Source organism: Impatiens glandulifera, chromosome 1 (genome assembly GCF_907164915.1).
Source record: "Impatiens glandulifera chromosome 1, dImpGla2.1, whole genome shotgun sequence".
Taxonomy (NCBI): Eukaryota; Viridiplantae; Streptophyta; class Magnoliopsida; order Ericales; family Balsaminaceae; genus Impatiens; species Impatiens glandulifera.
The window spans coordinates 101,274,181-101,295,519 of NC_061862.1; the positions used below are offsets into that span (position 1 = coordinate 101,274,181).

A 21,339-nucleotide genomic window follows, 5' to 3' on the forward strand; every position below is an offset into this window, starting at 1 on the left:
GATAAAAGAGATTTTGTAATATACCAAAGTGAAAGTTTAAGGTCACAGTAAGAGAGGTCCGATTATGGTGGATAAATGTGGAAAAAGATGATGGTCAGTTCGAAGTGAGGATAAGTAAGTCGGATTATTTATTCTAAAATATGTGAGAAGATGAATTGTTTGACCGAAATGAAAGTAAGTCTCAAGATGAGAGGTCGTTTGATATTGGTGAGATAAAAATGTGGAATGAGATGGTTGGTTAATTGAAGTAAGTAAGGTCACGCGATGAAAGGTCGATTGGGGATTAATGGGTCAAAGTGAGAGTAAAAGTGATTGGTAATGTTATAGATGATTGATTTGACTAAAATGAAAGTGTGTAAGGTCATAGTATGAGAGGTTTATTAAGGTGTGGATAAATGTGGAATGAGATGGTTAGTTAATCGAAGTGAGGATAAAAAAACTAGGTTGTATATTATAAAATATGCGAGAAGATGAGTCACTGATAAGATGTCAGTTGGGAATTGGTGACCAAAATGAGAGTAAAAGAGATTGGTAATATTGGAGATGGTTGATTTGATCGAAGTGAAAGTGTAATATCACAGATGAGAGGTTGATTATTGAGGTGGATAAATGTGAAATGAGATTAATGGTTAGTTGAATTGAGGATAAAGAAGGTCGGGTTGTATATTGTAAAATATGTTAGGAGATGAGTTGTTTGACGAAGTGAAAGTAAGGTCTCTAGATAAGAGATCAATTGTGAATTGATGGATAAATGTAGAATGAGATGATTAATTAGTCAAAGTGAAAGTAAGGTCTTTTTGGGTGGATAAATGTGGAATGAAATGTATGATTAGCCTAAGTGAGGATAATAATGTCGGATTGTATATTATAAAATACGTGAGAAGATGAGTTGTTTGATTAAGTGAAAGTAAGGTCTTCGAGTGATGAGAGGTCGATTGTGATTGGTGGATAAATGTGGAATGCAATAATTTTTGATTAGTTGAAGTGAAAGTAAAGTAAAGATATGAGAGATTGATCAAAAAGAAATTGATATTGATGATTAAAATATGCGAAAAAATTAGTTGTTTGACCGAAGTAAAAATTAAGGTCACGAGATAAGAAGTTCGATTTGAATTGGTAGATAAATGTGGAATGAGATAATTGGTTAGTCGAAGTGATTTAAGGTCACAAGATGAGAGGTCAATTGAGCATCGATGAGCTAAAGTGAGGGTAAAAAAGAGATTGGTAATTTTAAGATTTTTGATTTGATCAAAGTGAAAGTGTAAGGTAATAAGATGAAAGATCCATTGAAAAATATTATGTGCTGAGAGCCTGAGATATGTGATGAGATAAATTATTTTACTAAAGTGAATAAAATATGGAATGAGAATGTTTTATTTTTTATTATAATATATGATTAGTGATTTATTAAGAATTTTAAACATTAAATACAATTTTTTTTATTAATATTTTTTTTATATTTTAATCCGTAGGTATCGCACGAGAATCCTTCTAGTTATGATAGTTTATTTGTTAAGATTTTTGTCCAGAGCTCAATTCTATTAAGAAAAAAAATATCGGTTAAGTATGTTAACTTACTAAATTATAAAAATAAATATCGTTTGAGTAGGTTAACTTTGAAAATTTAAAAAAAACAAAATAAAGGTTTGACATGTTAAAATTTTAAATTAAAAAATAAATATCTGTTCGAAATTTAACTTACTAAATTTTTAAAAAATATATTAGTTTGACATTTTTAACTTTTCTAAATTCAAAAATAAAAATTATTGGTACAATAAGTTAACCGTATGGTAAATAATAAAAATAAAAAATTATTTAGAAAACATAAAACATAAATATTTAGTGATAAATTGAAAGAATTTGGGAGAATGAATGATGTATCAACAATCACTAGCTAAAAAAAGGATAGAGGGAAAAAGGGAGAAAAGGGAAAAAAATTGTTATTTTTTCCGGTTCATCGCAACATGTAATTCCATATCAAATTCCTTCCCAAAATCATTTCTCTCTTTGGAATTACAATTTGGAGTTAAAAAGAATGGAACTGAAAATTATAAAATCACATCAATTTGATTCCATTGGAATTTTAATTCCAAATTTTAATCTTAAATGATTTACCAAACTTAAAAATTGCGATTAAAACCTCAATTTTAATTTCATAGTTACCAAACACTCTTATTTTATTTATTTTTTTGAATAAAAGAAAAATATAAATATTTAAATATATATTATAATAATAATAATTTTATATAAATTAATATAATAATCATATATAATAAATAAAATAATATAAATAAAAAAAAACAAAATTAAAAGTGAAGAAAACGAGAAAGAATGAATAAAAATATTTAAAATAATGATCAGACAATAAATCATCGAAATTATAAGCTCAAATGTTATAAAATGAGATAAATACAAAATTGCTTTAAAACATAAAATATTTTTAATTATAATTTTTTTGGTTAGTTTATTAGTTAAATTTACAATGACATATTATTAAGCAAACACGGATAATCTAAGTTGAATCAAACACGACTTATTTATAGTTTATTTTTTATTTATTTATGTATATTTACACACACATATATATATATATATATATATATATATATATATATATATATATATATATATATTTATAATTTATTCTTTCATAATATTCTATTTTTTTCTTCACAATTAATTTTCTTCATTCACTCTATTAAAATGATCATATATAAATTTATTCTTATTTATTTTTAGCTTTAATAATAATAAAATATATTATATCACGTAATTAAATTAAAAATATGATAAAATTGAACATTAAATTAAAAAACACACACACACACACAAATATATATATATATATATATATATATATATATATATATATATATATATATATATATATATATATATATATATATATATATATATTGATATTTTATTAAACTAAATTCAAATTGATTTTATAAAATGATATATTTTTTTGTTACATACATGAATATTGAGATTTATTTGAACATTTTTATAAGTTTAATTTCAAATCAACTTAGAATTAGTTGATCCGTCTTTAATAATCGATTTGATAGACATACTTGTTTGTTTTATATTCATGATGGATATATGGGGGTTGAGAACTAATTAGGGTTAACTCAAATTAGGGTGACCTAAAAGCTCCAACATGGAACAAGAAAATAAAAAAATTGACATGACTGACCATAACATGAGTCTAGTTACCTCTCAAACTACATTTTGATTTCTATATTATAAATATCTTAATTCTCTTTGGTAGCTCTTAATTGTGTTCTAGTTATGTGGACACGATTCTACGTTAATTAATAAACTTTAGAGTAACAATATGTTTCATGTTTGGTTTAGGCATGGGATTTTGCAAAAATAAGTTGTCGTAGTTGAAAAAACCCCATGTCTAAATCGCAATGGCCGTCGCCCGCAACTCCGAAAAACTGAAGTCGCAGTCATGCTCTACTAAATGAAGATTTTATCTCGGGTTGTCTGAGAAAACAAATTGCAGTTTTGTGATGGAAAGTTTTGTTGGAGGTTACCTGGGTTGTTTGATCAAGTTTACACGCAGAGAGTTTAATTATCCATCATTATTTATTCTACCTTAGAGGAGGATTATGTAATTTTATAGTTTTATATATATAAAATATGATGGTATAAAAGAAAATAATTAAATACAATATATATATATATATATATGAAGAACAATATTATTGAATAAGTGGTTGATTCAAAGCATGTGCATAAGAAATTTTCATTAAGCAGTTCCATCGTTTTCCGTTTGGGTTGGAGATTATCGCAGATGGTTGTCTCGCAGGGTACAACGAATCTAGTAGTGATTCTACACGGGAATCACTACGCATCGAACCTGACCAGCGTAGCTGAACTATAACCGAGTTTCACCTCGAAGATTACTCACAAAATAAGTTTCAACTCGAAAATTACTCACAAAATAAAGAGAGGACTTTTGAAATCCTAGAGTGAGAAAGGATAAGATGATGTGCTAGTTTAAGATTTAGAGATGATGAGTTTTATATTATTGAATTATAAACTTTCATAAAAATAAAAGCAATTATTAATCTTTGATCCAACCATTTACATTGATCGACTCTTCATTATCCTTACATTTTCTCTTTATTAGAAAAGACACGTTACATGATTTTTTATAATGCTAATAAACTGATAGCAATAATCTCATTAAGGTTATAATGACAATAAGAAAAATTAAATATATTTAATTTGATAATTGTTTTTCAAGCCATTAAATATTAATTACACAATTAACAAATTTAAACTAATTAATTCATACAATTGAATCAAATTTCACGTTTGAATTTCGTGTGAATTTCGTTTGATTTTATTTACCCAAATTTTCATTTCAATTCATTAATATAATTTATGAATTAGTTTAAAATTACAACAATCCCCACATTAATGGAAATTGAAATATGAACCCGTTAAAAAGTTCAACAGTTGAATCTTACATAGAATATGTATGTGTAACCTTTTGAACATTCCCTTACGAAAGTATATAATTTTACTAGATGATTAGTAGACTCGATCTCCTTGAATTATTTCGTATTTTATGTAAATGATTACACATTTTTCCATCGAATTTTTCCTGATACATGTCAAGCTCTCATAGTTGTGTCTGTTTTGTCCATAGAACACGCGCCTAGTTCTGTGACAGGGTCTAGAATTGAGTTGTGCAATTCCTTCGAAGCGACCCGACTTCTCCCTCACATAGGTGATCTTTTTGTTTCAAAGAATAATTAAAAGTGACATGTTTATCCTCATTAAAATATATATTGTTTCTTTATAGGATTAATGCTCAACAATAATATTCCAAGTCAGTATAATTAGGTTATCCCATTGAACCTAGTTCTTGAGATCTCCAATCTACATAGGTTGGGTTTCCTTCATATCAACTTATAGTAAGCTAATATCTTTAAAGACTTCAAACTAACTCTTTATTTAATAATTTGGTTAGTGGATCCACAATGTTATCTTTGACTTAAATAGTCAAATTTGACAACTTCATTATAGAGTATATTTTATTGACATTATTTCTAAGACGTGTATGTCTAGACTTGTCTTTGACTCTAAGTTTGTCCAATTTCAAATTACTATCACAATAATTAAAAAATTTCGTTGGTACATTTTAGATAATCTTGAAACATCTTCTAATAAAAAACATAGTCATTCGTACATGTTTACCGTTTAAATTTTTGTTTTTATAAAATTATTGTTTACTTGGCTAACTAGTAGACAAAATATTTTTGAACTATTCTGCCTTCGTGTAAATAATATTTTTTCATATACATATTTTATTTTTTGACATATGTCAAAATTATAGATTATAATGTTTAATCTATCAAACATAATTTTTTTAGAAGATTCTATACTTAGATTGCACTTACAAGAGTAAACAGATTCACTTGTAGGCGTAAAGTCTTTCATTTAATAATATCAATATATCATTTAATAATACCAATTTTTTTCATCGTAATTTCAACGATAAAAATATCATACAAAAGACACGTAATGAAATAATTTTTATTATCTTCATGATATATGTAATTGTCACATTCACTTTTAATCAAAGTATGATCAAATTTTCATATTATTATTATAAAATTTGTTATAAGTCATATAAAGACTTTATAAAAATTTCTTTTTTTATCTATTTCATAAAATCATTTAGAAGATATTGTTTCTTCAAAGTTTTATGAAAGTAATATCAAATAAATGACACGTTTCTTGATTTTAAAATCCTCAAATTTTAAATATCAATTTGAGCACCAACTCAAACAGTTCTATCGTCTCCCGTTTGTGCTGGAACTTATCACAGATGACTGTCTCCTATGGTACAACGAATCTAGTAGTGATTCTACACTGGAATCACTACGCATCAAACTTGACCAGTATACCTAAACTATTACCAGATTTAAAAGAAAATGTCGAGCGAAGAGCTCGAAGATTACTCACAAAATAAGGAGAGAACTTTAGAAATTCTAGAGTGAGAAAGGATAAGATGATGTGTTGGTTTAAGATTAGAGATGAGGAATTTTATATTATTGAATAGATAATGTTTCATAAAAATAAAATCAACCATTAATTTTTGATAACATGACTTTCATTGATTGTCTATTCATTGTCCTTTACATTTTCTCTTCATTAGAAAAGACACATTACATGATTTTTTAAATTGTTAATAAATTAATAGCAATAATCTAACGAATGTTAGAATGATAATTAACCATATTAAATACATATAAATTATGAATGTTAATTACATAAATAACAAATTTAAATTAATTAATTCAAATTATACCTTTAGATTAAATTTCACATTTAATTCACATTTGAATTTAGTGTGAATTTCATTTTATTTTAACTACCAAAATTCTCATTTTCATTCATTAATAAAATTTATAAATTAACTTTAAATTGAATTAATCTTAAATTCGAACACTTTTGTACCTAGATTTTGGATTAATCTGTTTAATGCATCTTTGTTTGAATGAAGCCCCTAATGTTTAGGGGCAAACCTGGTTATATGTGAAACCACACTGTAATTAGGCTTTGAAAGGTGATTTTGAATTTATTTTTAAAATGTTTTGAATTTCCACAACGCCTTTTCTTGGTTTCCAAATTAGGTGTACATCATTAAATCAATCATTATTTGAAATTACATAAGTTGGTTATTGATGGACATGTACCTAACTAAATCATGGGAGCTTATTTATTTATTTATTTTTGTGGTGGTTATTAATATGCAAAAATGATTTTAACATGTCTATATTTAAAACGAGTTGAGAGTGGGTGTCATAATCGTAAGGTTATATTATGTTAGATACAAAATCCACCTTTATTTATTTACATATATTTTGATTTTGAATGTAATAGTGATTTTGATGATTTCATTTGTCAATTTTAAAAGTGTCACATTTTTTTCTCATAATTTTATAATTTATTTTCTTCAGATATCATTGTCAGTTTTAATAATTAAAAAAAAACATATTGATGTTGGACTAGAGTCAATGTGAATCATGTGATTGACATGAACATCACCGTTCATTATCAATGTTTAAAAATTAGGCATGTGATTAAATTCAAAATATGTAATTTACCAAAATATATTAAAACGCAAAATATAATAAAAAAAAACAGAGAATTTAACTGTCCAATATATGTGCCGCTAAAAATCTTAGCGGCACAAGATTTAGCGTCGCAAAAGACGGAGTTCGAAAAAATTAAATTTTATCCGACACATAATTAAGCGTCGATAATCAGCATTTATATGGAGACAAATACTTGCATCATTTTGTTATTTTAGCAATACACTCATAAACTCAGCCATTTGAATTTAAATTCTAATTTTCAAATTATATTTTTCAATATTTTATAAACGTATGAAAAATTAAAATTATATATATTATCTATAATATTCCACATTAATAGACTCGAAAAAGCCTAACATACTAACAATATGTAGCATGATATATAAACATGTGCACATATATAAGTTTTTCAAAAAGAAACAACACATAATTAAGATATTTTGATGAGCCAGACATTTATTAAAATAGATGAAAATAAAGACAAATATTTTGTTCTCACAATATATAGCCTTATTATGAACTAAATGATCAACATTTAAAAGCATTCACCATTACTTTCATCACTGATTTTGGATAATTCATATCAATCAAAGGAAAGCGAAATCGGGTCGAGGAGGAGCAATTCAACGCGGTCTTTATTTTTTCCTGTAGTATTATGACCGTGTGCATCTCCATGTTGATACATGAAATGACCTGCCCTTGCAAGGTTTGTTGTTATATTCACATAAATCTTCCCGAAAGGGCAATCAGGTGCGACTCGAGCTGTGTTTATCTTCCTCCATGCTGCCCTAATTAGTTTCTTAATATGATTTTGAGCTTCTTCTTGCGAGAGGCCGGTTTCATGCATATGAATTTGCACTGATTTCAATATATCACCACGCTCCAATTCATTCTAAAATTGAAACCATAAAAAAGAATAAAAAACATCTATCATTAAGAACGGTTAGAGTGTGTTTGATAGAAAATGAAATTTTTATTGCTACATTTTAAATTCAGGAGGAATGTGGATGCAACTTGCCTTCGATGTTCCCAAATCATTGGTAAGACGAACTATCATGGAAGGCCATTTGATGAGATCATGATAGTTTTTAACCGCTTCTAACCCCTTCTCAGTGATTGCATGAGAAGTAGAACCACATAGGAAATACCCATGAACGGCCAACATAGGAATCGCAACAGACATCCATCCATTGTCCAAGTACTCCTCAAGAGAAGGAACATGTCCCCCATGGAACCACCTCGCTTCCTTCATGTAACACCCACATAAATCTGTCCACTACATCGAAACAAACAATTGAAATGAAGCTATCAACTAGTGAACTTTGTTTTTTAGAAGCTACCGAGTATTGTTATATACAAAAATCTTATGCGCAATAGAAATTATTGATAAATATACAAGAATCAAGACGATAAATATAGAAATGGAACGAAATGACAAGTACCACTTTGACGAGGTAAGGAAGAGCGTGGACTCCAACCTCCTTAAGAGCCTCATAGCCTAATTCATTGATAGAATTGACATTGCCAAGAAAGCATAACTTCATATAGTCCGGCAATCCATCAACATGATTGACATCCCACCTTCAAATTCAAATAAACACATCTTTATATACTTTTTGCTATAATAAGTTGTGTATGATTTATTTTACGACCATTTTCCATTCGGTGGAATCATGAATACCGTAGTCTCCAATAATTACCTTAACTAGCTCAATTGTTAATTTTATATAGCTTATAAAAAACTTGTTAGTTGTGTAAATAAAGACACAAATTTAACCTAATAAATGCGTCGTTAAAGAGCTCGAGCTCGTCTAGTGTTCCGTAGACATCATAAATATCATCAACACATGTGACTAGTTGGTTGACCCTTGTGGCCATCCTTCTATAGTATTGAAACTGAGGTTGTGGATCATACACTTCAGCCAAGGACCATAGGTAACATTCCACTAGCCTATCCCTTGCAAATGGTAGTTTTTTACTCAATCCTAAGTTGTCCCACCATCTGCACAACAGAAGTTTTGATTAATTATTCATTTTATATATAAAAAAAAATAAGAGAATGTTTTACTATAAAGGACATTTGAGGGAAATATAAATTATAGAAGGTTGGTGTCATAAATTATAAATAATACTAGTATAATCTTATTTTTATAAAGTGTAATAAAATGGTTCAAAGATCTTTATATATATAAGACTATGATTTGATAATTAACCACCTCGAAACATGTTTAAGGTCTTCTTGGTGAATAGCTTGCACCGTGTTGAAATCAATCTTAGCGAAATTGAGGAGGGCATTATTAGCATCTTGTCGCATGCCATATGCGTCTATGAACCATCTCGCCTCGAATCTTTGCATGGTCCAATGGAGGGGAAGCTCAAGAGCATGGCTCACTAACTTGGCAAGATATGGATTTTTTATCTTCTTCAAGTTTTCTTTTAAATGTTTAGTAGCAAAATTTTCTGCCTCTTCCAATGTTGTACCCTCATCCTCTAGTGCATGAAATGAGGCCTCGTACAAGGACAACAACCCCTTGGTATCCTCACATAAGGACTCCTTGAAATTCCCATTTTGGTCCTTAAATTTTTCAAAAACATCTATAAAACACAACCAAGTTAATTCACACATAAATTCTCTCACCAAGAAATAATTAGAAAAAATGAAGAATTACCTAGTGAAACATTATAACCATGCTCTCTGAAAAGCCTGAATTTGAGAGCTGTCTCATTTAAGTCAACTGCATCAGTAGACCAATTTGTGTTACTATAGATATTATCCAAACAGGACTTTATTTCTTCTTCAAAATGATAAGACACTCCAAGTCTTTGCACTATGTCAATAAGCTCCAATTTCTCCAATGGAATATCTATCTTCTTTAGCATCATCATCCTCACTTCTTCATTCAATTTTGCCACCTTTTTCTCATAGTCCTCTCCCTATACATACATATACATGATTACTATGCTTGATTAAATATAATATTTTTTGTTTTAATTATTTTATTAAATCACAATTATATGAAGATAATAAATATAATGGCTAAAAAGAATCATGACGAATCAAGTTGTATGTGACAAATATAGGAATATATAATTTTTAGTCTTAATAAGTTTTATACTAATTCAAAGGGAAAAAAAATAAAAATAGGTTACCACATGATTATTGGTAATCGATTGTATGTATTCATGTTCCCAAATAGTTGGACCATAGTTAGCCCACCGCCTAACCACGGCTCGGTCATCATTGGGTTGGTCTAAAGTGGTAGCCTTGTTGCAGTTGATTATGTTGCAACCCATTCGGCTCGGGAAACCTTTTATTTGTCGTGACAACCGGTGGCGGAAAGGTCCGACCGGTAACTTCCAAAACTGGGGAAGCTTAGAAGATTGAACTAGGTTTAAGGGAATGAGATGTTGGGAACCCATTGATCAAGCAATGAGAAAAGAAGAAACGCTAGCTAGATCTTTGTTTTGCACTTAGCAATATTGTTTCTTGTTTATTCACCTTAGATATATTTGAGAGCAACATTTTATATAGAAGGAGAAATTAAGTGTCACGGCCCGCAACTAATTCACACTACAAATATAATTAAATACAATTTAAGTTTTGAGTTTTGACATTAATCACCACAAGTTAAGTTTAGTTTGATACAACAAAAGAAAATTTTGTCAATTAAAATATCATAAACTCAATTATTATCATTTTTTTGACTTGTGCAATAAGTGAATTTCAAGGTCTAATCGATCTATTTTCAAAATATTATTATTTTATTCATTTGTCTACATAAGATCAAAGAATCAATTATAATTCAAATTACACAAATAAATATTATCATAAGTTAAAAGGAAAAAATGTAACAATGGCTATTCAAATAATATTATCCTACAAAGAATTTTTATTTTGTTTATAGAATTAGATTTTTCCTTCTTAAAAAAACACTATTATATAAGTTTAAACATTTTCAAGGTTGAATAGAAACCTAAATGCCGAGGAGGGAGGCATTGGCCTGAAGAACTGCGTCAAGTGGAACAAGGCTCTAACCTTCAAGTATCTGTGGGCATTGGAATGCAACCATGAATCATTATGGATTAAATGGGTACACACATGATTTATGAAACATGAAACCAGTATTTGGACGTGTAAAATCAATGAAGGTATGAGATGGTCACTAAAGAAAATTCTTAAACTAAGAAGTGATATTGTAGACCTTTACGACATTCGGCTAGGGGACGGGAAAGGCACTTTGTTCTGACACGATCCCTGGTTCGAAAATCAGCCAATCATTCACAAAGAGGAGTTCAAAAATACACTTATCAAAAGGGACTACGTAGCGGCGAAAATCAGAGACGTAAAAGACAGGGACTGGAACTCGATTTTGAGAAAAATCCAAAAGGACAGAGAATACTGGATCACATCAGTACCGTACAACTCTGAGATAGACTCGACGTTCATGAATGGAATGCAGAAGGCAATGGGAAGCTGGTCTCAAAGAGAATATGGGAGGTAATCCGAGAAAAGGCGCAGAAAATAGAATGAGCTCATCTCGTATGGTCAACCAAGATCATTCCTCGACACCAGTTCATCCTATGACTTGCCTTCTGAGAAAGACTTAGCACTCGTGACCGTATCAGCAAGTATATGAGCATCCCGGACGTGAGCTTTCTTCTATGCAACGAAAGTGAAGAAACCATTGATCACCTGTTTGGGAGCTGCAGTATAGCATTAGAAATTTTGAACAGATTTTCTAAAAGCTTGGAGCTGATCAGTTTCCCAAAGGAATTGAAATAAATCAAATAAGCAGCACTACTCAAAGTCAAAGGAAACAGATTCGCAACAAACGTATTCAAGTGCGGCTTTGGAGCAGTAGGTTACAACATTTGGCAGGAATGTAATGCGAGAGTCTATGGCAGAACCCGCAGAAGTGTTGAAGAATTATGGAGAGACATAGTCTCGGATTGTGGCGCACTTGCGGGAACGTGGAGAAAAGTTTCAAGTACAGAGCATAATTGAAATATCAGCAAGAATTGGAATTTACCGTTTACTGAAATTATTATAAACAAAAACATTATAATCAAATAGTTCATTTACGTTTTTGTTTTTATTCAGAATGATACGACTTCAAAGTCATTCTAGGTCTGTCTAGAATGATTTCTTAAATTTGTGATTTTTTTTCGTTTTTAGGAATTTTTAATGAAATGACGCTAAGTCGTTTTTAAAAAAAAAAAACTAAATGTTTATTTTTTAGTTATATTTAGTCATGCTACTTTTTCTTATTGGCGATTGGTATGTTTACCATGTATAAAGAACAATAACTACAGTAAAACTATTTTTCGTTGCTGCCCAATTTTATACTGTCTTACTTGTTTGAATGTAGTAAGTTGGAGAATCCAATTATTATTTATAAATGACAAAAACTAAGGGTCTTAACCCCTTTAACCGTTGAAAATACCTAAATGTAAAATTGGGCGTCATGGTGTGTTTTTTTGTAAGAACACTTCAAAACACATATTGTATCGAGATCGATATGGGAAGTAGTTAATGAAGTTTCAGTGACTATTTTATTAAATTATGTTTAAAAAACATGAACTCATCCAAACTCGCATCCAAATGAGATGTGTTTTCAAATTGGTCAACATGTATTAGCATTCCATTAATTAATCGATAGTTGTTTTAGGTTAATTTGTGTTGTATTTCTAACCAAATTTGTTGAATCATGCTAGGTTCTAATTAATTAAATTCTCCATCCATAATTTGTGTGTCTTATCAACTTTTTTAATATAAATATTTTATCCATTTAAATACGAATCTAAAGTTTATTATATTTGTTTATCGTAATTATTGTGTTTATATTTTCGCATATAGATATCATACCATCACAAGATTTTCAATTATGTTGTTTTGGATTACTCTATCCTTATATTTTATATAAGGACATTTAAAATAAAATATTAGCACATTTTACTAGTAAAGTAATGTGTATAAGTGACATAATGGAGGATCTATTTAACAAATAAATTAGGAAATCATGATTCATAATATTTTAATGATAAAATTTCTAATCCTGCCACTATCCACTAACTAATATATTATTTTTAAATATGTCAGATTTTTTTCATGTTTATCATTGCATTAATGTCACATAAATAATGATATGTAGATCTTAAAATACCTGGCATAGATTTTGTGACGACACCATTATAAGTGGACCAACTATTTACATACAGATTTAGAAACTTTCTCAATAATACCCGCCGACAGAAAACTAGCTAGGTCATATTTGAAACAACATCCAATGAAAACAATGAACATTTGTGATTATTATTATTTCCCTAAGTGACAACAATATTAAACATACATTGGAATAATACGATAGATATTCAGTAGGTTAAGTGGAAGTCAATCGTCAACCGTCAAAAAAAAGTTTGAATTGAGACTGTGTTCTCGGTTGGTTTAATTCTATAGGTTTTTATCTCGATTATTTTCTGATGGATTATTTGATTTGAAAAAAACTGCAAAACGTTTAATTATTAAGTTGACCGATATATTTACTCTAAAACGTTGTTTGCTAACCAGGTGCAACTCGAGTACTATTAATCTTCTTCCATGCATCTCGAACCAACTCTTTCACATGCTTGCGGTCATCTTCCATCGATATTCCTCCCTCCCACATATACACTTGCATTGACTTCATTGTATCGTCTCTGATCATTTCATTCTAAACTCACAAACAAGACAAATTAATTAGTAAGCATCAATACTTTAATTCATAAGAGAGAGTGATATCATGTGAAAAGGGAATTATATATATATAGCATATATTGTCTTGGATGTTTGCAAATCATTAGCTAGCCTTACTACCATTGTTGGCCACTTAATAAGATCATGATAGTTTATAATAGCATCCAAACCAGCCTTTGTGATGGGTATTGTTTGATTATTTGAAATGAGAAAATAAGGGTGTGCTGACAACATGGGGATTGTAATTGTAATCCATTAATTATTCAAATACTCTTAAGTGTAGGTACATATATATCCACCATGAACCATTTTGCCTCTTTTAAGTATCGCCCACACAGATCTGCCCACTTCATATTATTCACCATTGTGAGAAACACCTGCCCACTTTTAAGTATGCCTCCTTTTGTATCACACAACGAATTTTTTGAAATTTTCATTCTTATTCTTAAATTTGTTAAAAACATCTGCGAAGAATATGACTAGTGAGAATATAGGCTAATAATGTAGATCGAAGTAAGATATTTATGGTTATGACTAATGACCCTAAAATTGAAGTGTAGCAATTGGTACATCTGGCGGTTAGGATGAGTAGCGGTTCATGGTGATTAAGGGAACTACTCATCATAACCACTAGATATCCTAAGTAAAATACTTCAACCCTAAGAACGATAGCTTTCACATAAAAAATTCTCTCACAAATGTGTGCATAGAGTGAAGAGATCATGGATACCTTGGGGGCATTGTAACCTAGTTGTCTAAATAGTATAAACAGAGAGACCACATTAGATCAGTTTCAAGTTTCAACAATACCATTATTGTTGAAATTTATAGGTAACTAGTATAATAAATAATTGTGTAAATGTCATTTTTAAAATAAGTCAAAATAATGTAAAATAATCCCTCTTCTAACTTAACAGCAATAAAATGTGGATACTAACCTTAAATTATTGGGTTCGAGCCCGTTAGCGTTGTCCCATTTTTTCAAAACTTGAAATTAAATTTATGACTTATGAATAACTATATTGTTAATGTTTTTAATTTTATTTATTCTTTTATTGTTATATATGTATTTGAAACCTATATATATTGTAAGAAATATATATGTTATTTTTTACATAACAAATAACACACAAATCTTTGTAATAGAAACATTGTTTAATTAATTAGGGAGGAATAGATTAGGAACTGTTTATACATTATTTAGTGGTGGGTCACCTAGAATATTTAATTAAAAATTAATAAATTAAGATCTCGTTTAATTAGAAATAATATATTATACAGTATTAATTATTGGCGGGGCAGTGTGGATCAACCGCAGCCATGTAACACTCGGGTTATTTAATTAAAATTAATAAATTAAGATTTTATTAAATTAAAAACAATATATTATTAATTGGTGGGGTGGTGGGCCTAAGAGTGTGCAAATGAGTAAACTCAACCCATATTCAACCCAAATTAAATTTGATCAACCCATTATCCAACTCATATTAATGAATAATATGAGTTGGGTCAGGGGACGGACCCAAAAATTTTTATAAGGGTGGGCTTAAATTTTATTTTAATTGTTTTGTAAAACCAAATAAAATAAAATAATAGGTACAATAATGTGATTTTATCTAGTTGAAATATGTTTCTTAAAATATTATTAATTATTTTAATAAATTAATTACTTATTATAAACTATTATTTTACATAAAATAAATAAACATAATTTGAGAGAAAAAATATCTAAAGAATTATAAAATACTCAATAATCATATCAAATAAATCCTAAAAATAATTATCATCCAAATAATTATAATCAAACAAACTCTTAGAAAAATAATAATAATGAATACATCTAGAACTTGTTTGATATTAGATATTTTATAATTTTATTCAAAATTTAAATATTTTCTTACATTTGAGTTCATCTATCTCATCATTTATTTTAATAATGAAATAATAAAATATCATTTATTTAATATATTCTTTAATTTTTCTCTCTAGTATATATAAAGGTAAAATAATTAATTAGTTTAAAAAATCAATTAATGTAAATGTTAAATCAAATAAATATTTTATCCAAAGACTCGAATAAAATAACATAAAATAATTAAATAAACTCTAATATTATCACCCTCCCCTCAAATCACACTAAAATAATAATCTATCTCAAATGTATATATACTAAAATAATAATCTATCTCAAATATATATTAATTTGACCAAAAGTGAAATTGTAAGAGGATTGGTGGGCCAAAGTGAGGGTAAGAGAAATTGGTAAAACCAAAGTGAGGATAAAAAAGTGGGGATTGATGGGGCCAAATTGATGATAAAAGAATTTGGTAATGTTGGAGATGGTTGATTTGACTGAAGTGAAAGTAGAAGATCATGATGGGAGGTCGATTTGACCGAAGTGAAAGTAGAGATGGTTGATTTGACCGAAGTGAAAGTAGAGATAGTTGATTTGATCGAAGTGAAAGTGTAAGAGGATTAGTGAGGCCAAAGTAAGTGTAAAAGAATTTGGTAAAGCCAAAGTGAGAATAAGAAAGTGAAGATTTGCAGGGGCAAAGTGAGGATAAAAGAAATTGGTAATGTTGGAGATGGTTGATTTGATCAAGTGAAAATATAATATCACGAGATGAGAGGTCGATTGAAGATTGGTGGATAAATATAAAATGAGATGGTTGGTTAACCGAAGTGAGAATAAGAATATTAAGTTGTATATTTTCCAATTTGAATACGTACTAAGTCTGAATATTGGTATTAATGCATGCTACGACTAAGTTAAGTCGATAATCATTACTACATAGTGAACTTCACATTTCAATGTCGTATCCCCTCATACCATAGTTTGATAATATCTAGGTTGCTTAGTCCGCAAATCTCATATTTTACCGTCGCACTAAACCCATTAAAATTATAATTAAGTTTGTTTAAAAAAAATACTATTTTTGTTTTATATTTCACTATTTTTCTATTTTCCATCACCTTTTCAATCCAACTATATTAAAACTCCAACTATATTAAAGATAAAAATAATGATTAATTAGTGAATGGTTATAAATAAATATTTTAGTTTGACATTTTTAAAATTAGGCATCCTTACAATAATAATAACATAAACAATATTTATATAAAAATCATTATAAAAAACCACATCCAACCAATACAAATAAAATGCTACATTTTTCCGAAAAAAAATGTTACATTTTAGTATTTTTGAATTAAAAAATTCCCACTTTAATTAATGGTTGATTTACATGAATCTTAATTAAGGCTTTTACACAATTCATTCAAGTAAATAAGATAATAAAACCGAATTTTAAGTCATAATATCTAAATTTTAATTATAATATTTAATTTGTGAAATATAATAAAGTGAGGATTTGCGGGGACAAAGTGAAGGTAAAAGAAATTGGTAATTTTGGAGATGGTTGATTTGATCAAGTGAAAATATAATATCTCGAGATATGAGGTCGATTGAAGATTGGTGGATAAATATAAAATAAGATGGTTGGTTAACCGAAGTGAGGATAAGAATATCAGGTTGTATATTTTCCAATTTGAATACGTACTAAGTTCGAATATTGGTATTAATGTATGCTACGACTAAGTTAAGTCGATAATCATTACTACATAGTAAAATTCACACTTCAATGTCGTATTCCCTCGTACCATAGTTTGATAATATCTTGGTTGCTTAGTCCGCAAATCTCATATTTTACTGTCGCACTAAACCCATTAAAATTAAAATTAAGTTTGTTTAGAAAAAAATACTATTTTTTTTATATTTCACTAGTTTTCTATTTCCCATCACGTTTTCACTCCAACTATATTATAGATAAAAATAATGATTAATTAGAGGATGATTATTAATAAATATTTTAGTTTGACATTTTTAAAATTAGGCATCCTTACAATAATAATAACATAAACAATATTTATATACAAACCATTATAAAAAAACACATCCAACAAATACAAATAAAATGCTACATTTTAGTATTTTGGATTAACAAATTCCCACTTTAATTAATGGTTGATTTACATGAATCTTAATTAAGGCTTTTACACAATTTATTCAAGTACATAAGATAATAAAACCAAATTTTAAGTCATAATATCTAAATTTTAATTATAATATTTAATTTGTAAAATATAAGAAAATGAGGATTTGCGGGGACAAAGTGAAGATAAAAGAAATTGGTAATGTTGGAGATGATTGGTTTGATCAAGTGAAAATATAATATCACGAGATGCGAGATGAGAGGTCGATTGAAGATTGGTGGATAAATATGAAATGAGATGGTTGGTTAACCAAAGTGAGGATAAGAATATCACGTTGTATATTTTCCAATTTGAATACGTACAAAGTCCGAATATTGGTATTAATGTATGCTACGACTAAGTTAAGTCGATAATCATTACTACACAGTGAACTTCACATTTCAATGTCGTATCCCCTGTTACCATAGTTTGATAATATCTTGGTTGCTTAGTTCGCAAATCTCATATTTTACCGTCGCATTAAACCATTAAAATTAAAATTAAGTTTGTTTAGAAAAAAATACTATTTTTTTATATTTCACTAGTTTTTTATTTTCCATCACCTTTTCACTCTAATTATATTAAAAATAAATATAATGATTAATTAGAGAATGATTATTAATAAATGTTTTAGTTTGACATTTTTAAAATTAGGCATCCTTACAATAATAATAACATAAACAATATTTATATACAAACCATTATAAAAAAAAAAAAATACATCCAACCAATACAATTAAAATGCTACATTTTAGTATTTTTGGATAAAAAAGTTACCATTTTAATTAATGTTTGATTTACATGAATCTTAATTAAGGTTTTTACACTATTCATTCAAGTAAATAAGATAATAAAATCAAATTTTAAGTTATGATATTTAAATTTTAATTATAATATTTAATTTGTGAAATATAAGAAAGTGAGGATTTCTGGGGGCAAAGTGAAGGTAAAAGAAATTGGTAATGTTGGAGATAGTTAATTTGATCAAGTGAAAATATAATTTCACGAGATGAGAGGTCGATTGAAGATTGGTGGATAAATATGAAATGAGATGGTTGATTAACCGAAGTGAGGATAAGAATAACAGGTTGTATATTTTCCAATTTGAATACGTACTAAGTCCGAATATTGGTATTAATGTATGCTACGACTAAGTTAAGTAGATAATCATTACTCCACAGTGAACTTCACATTTCAATGTCGTGTCCCCTCATACCATAGTTTGATAATATCTTGGTTGCTTAGTCCGCAAATCTCATATTTTATCGTCGCACTAAACCCATTAAAATTTAAATTAAATTTGTTTAGAAAAAAATAATAATTTTTTTTTATATATTTCACTAGTTTTTTATTTTCCATCACCTTTTCACTCCAACTATATTAAAAATAAAAATAATAATTAATTATTTCTATCTTTAATATACTAGAGAATGATTATTAATAAATATTTTAGTTTGACATTTTAAAATTAGGCATCCTTACAATAATAATAACATAAACAATATTTATATACTAATCGTTATAAAAAAACACATCCAACCAATTCAAATAAAATGCTATATTTTAGTATTTTTGGATTAAAAAATTCCCACTTTAATTAATAGTTGATTTATGTGAATCTTAATTAAAGCCCTCACCCAATTCATTCATGTAAAAAAAATAATAAAACTAAATTTTCAATCAAGTCATAACATCTAAATTTTAATTATAATATTTAATTTATGAAATATAAGAAAGATGAGTGATATGATGAAAAAATTTGAGAAAGAGAATAAGAGTGAGAATGACTTAATTTGTTGGAAAAATAAAAAGATGATAAAAAGAAAGAGAGATAATATTTTATATTTTAAACTAATCCGATCCAATTGCGTATCATTCCCTCTCCTACTAGTATTATGAACAGATCCAATTATATTAATTACTTTGAATCATTTTTTTTTCTAATATTATAAGTAGTTTATTAATTATTTGACATATTTAATACATGTCTTTAAATCATTGTAATATTTTTTTTATATCTTAGTCCATTTAGTGTCGTTCCTAAGATTTTTTAGGCCTTAGGGCGAAAGCACGAAATTGGGGCATTACGCATAAACTTCACTTGTGTTTCACCGTTGATATTCAATAACCTTCCAATATCTACAAAGATGCAACATAAATTGTCAACGAAAATGACTTCTTCTTGCATTTTTAGATGCAAAATTATTGATAATTGTATCGTAATCAATATATTCCAAAAAATCTTTTTCAATACATAAAATAGCAAGTCCATTCAATCTATCTTGAGACATCGAAGATCTTAGATAATTTTTCAATAATTTTAAATTAGAAAAACTTCTTTCAGCATAAGCTACCGTAACAGGCAATGTTAGTAAAATTCGATATACAATAGAGACATTAGGATAGCAATCTATTGACATTACAAAATCAAGAATTTCAGCAGCGGACATATCCAAACTAGGTAAAACAACTTGTAGTATTTTTAGTTCAGAAAACAAATCACTCAAATTAACATCACATGTACCTTCTTGAGAAAATACATCTCTTGTTTTATTATCAAGATTATCCCAATTTATAGGACCTTTTTCAACCAATAAATCACTTGTTTTATTATCAAGATTATCCCAATTTATAGGATCATATATATCTACTAGGGTTTATCCACGAGAGAGATAAAATGGTTGTTCTTTTGACTATCGTTTTCGGGAATGATATTTATTTCCTCCACATTCTCATCTATATTAACTATATTAATTTTTTCAGCATTTATCGCTTCAGTGGAGTCTAAATTTTCAGAAGCTTTTGTTCTTTTAACAAACTTGTCAATCGCACCACTTTGAGATTTAACAAATTGTTCTTCTAATTCTTTCCTTTTTCGTTTTTCATATCCAGATAAATATTTTTTTGGCGCCATTAAACAAGTAAACTATTTTCAAAGATCTTTACGGCTTAACCACACAAATACACAATCTCAAAACAAAGCATAAAAATAAATAACAATCAAACCCTGATGTTGAATTTTCACTTTTAATGGTTAAACCTTACCTCAAGGCTCAACTCAGCGAAACAGAGTCACCGTCGAAATTATTTTGTTGTCGGTTTCGTTGTCGGTTTCGTTGTGAGTTTCGTTGTCGATGTAGGATTAGGGTTTCAAATGATCCGAGTCGAGCTCGAATTTGCTTGAGCTCGAACTCGACTCGATTTAGTATTTATTAGCTCGACTCGAACTCGAGCTCGAACGAGTTTATAAATTTGAGCTCGAGCTTGACTCGACTATTTACCTATAAGCTCGGCTCGACTCGAAAAGCTCGAACTCAAGCTCGAATTCAAGATCGAGTTCGAGCTCAAACTCAAGCTCGAGCTCGAATTCAAGCTCGAACTCAAACTAAAATTTATTTTCAAAATGAAATATCAAACTTTCATACATATAAAACATTTAAAAAATAA

At 28.4% G+C, this 21,339-nt stretch overlaps 1 protein-coding gene across 1 annotated transcript; it reads right to left on the reverse strand.

Annotated features, from left to right (window-relative positions):
* Positions 1-7,710: 7,710 nt before the first annotated feature.
* On the reverse strand, positions 7,711-10,547 carry LOC124938487 (terpene synthase 10-like). The gene is made up of 7 exons (XM_047478932.1): positions 10,278-10,547; positions 9,797-10,061; positions 9,344-9,722; positions 8,905-9,129; positions 8,570-8,708; positions 8,146-8,403; positions 7,711-8,019 (listed from the first exon to the last, which is right to left on the reverse strand). The coding sequence occupies exons 1-7, from the start codon at positions 10,545-10,547 to the stop codon at positions 7,711-7,713; spliced, it is 1,845 nt and encodes a 614-aa protein (XP_047334888.1).
* Positions 10,548-21,339: the final 10,792 nt, after the last annotated feature.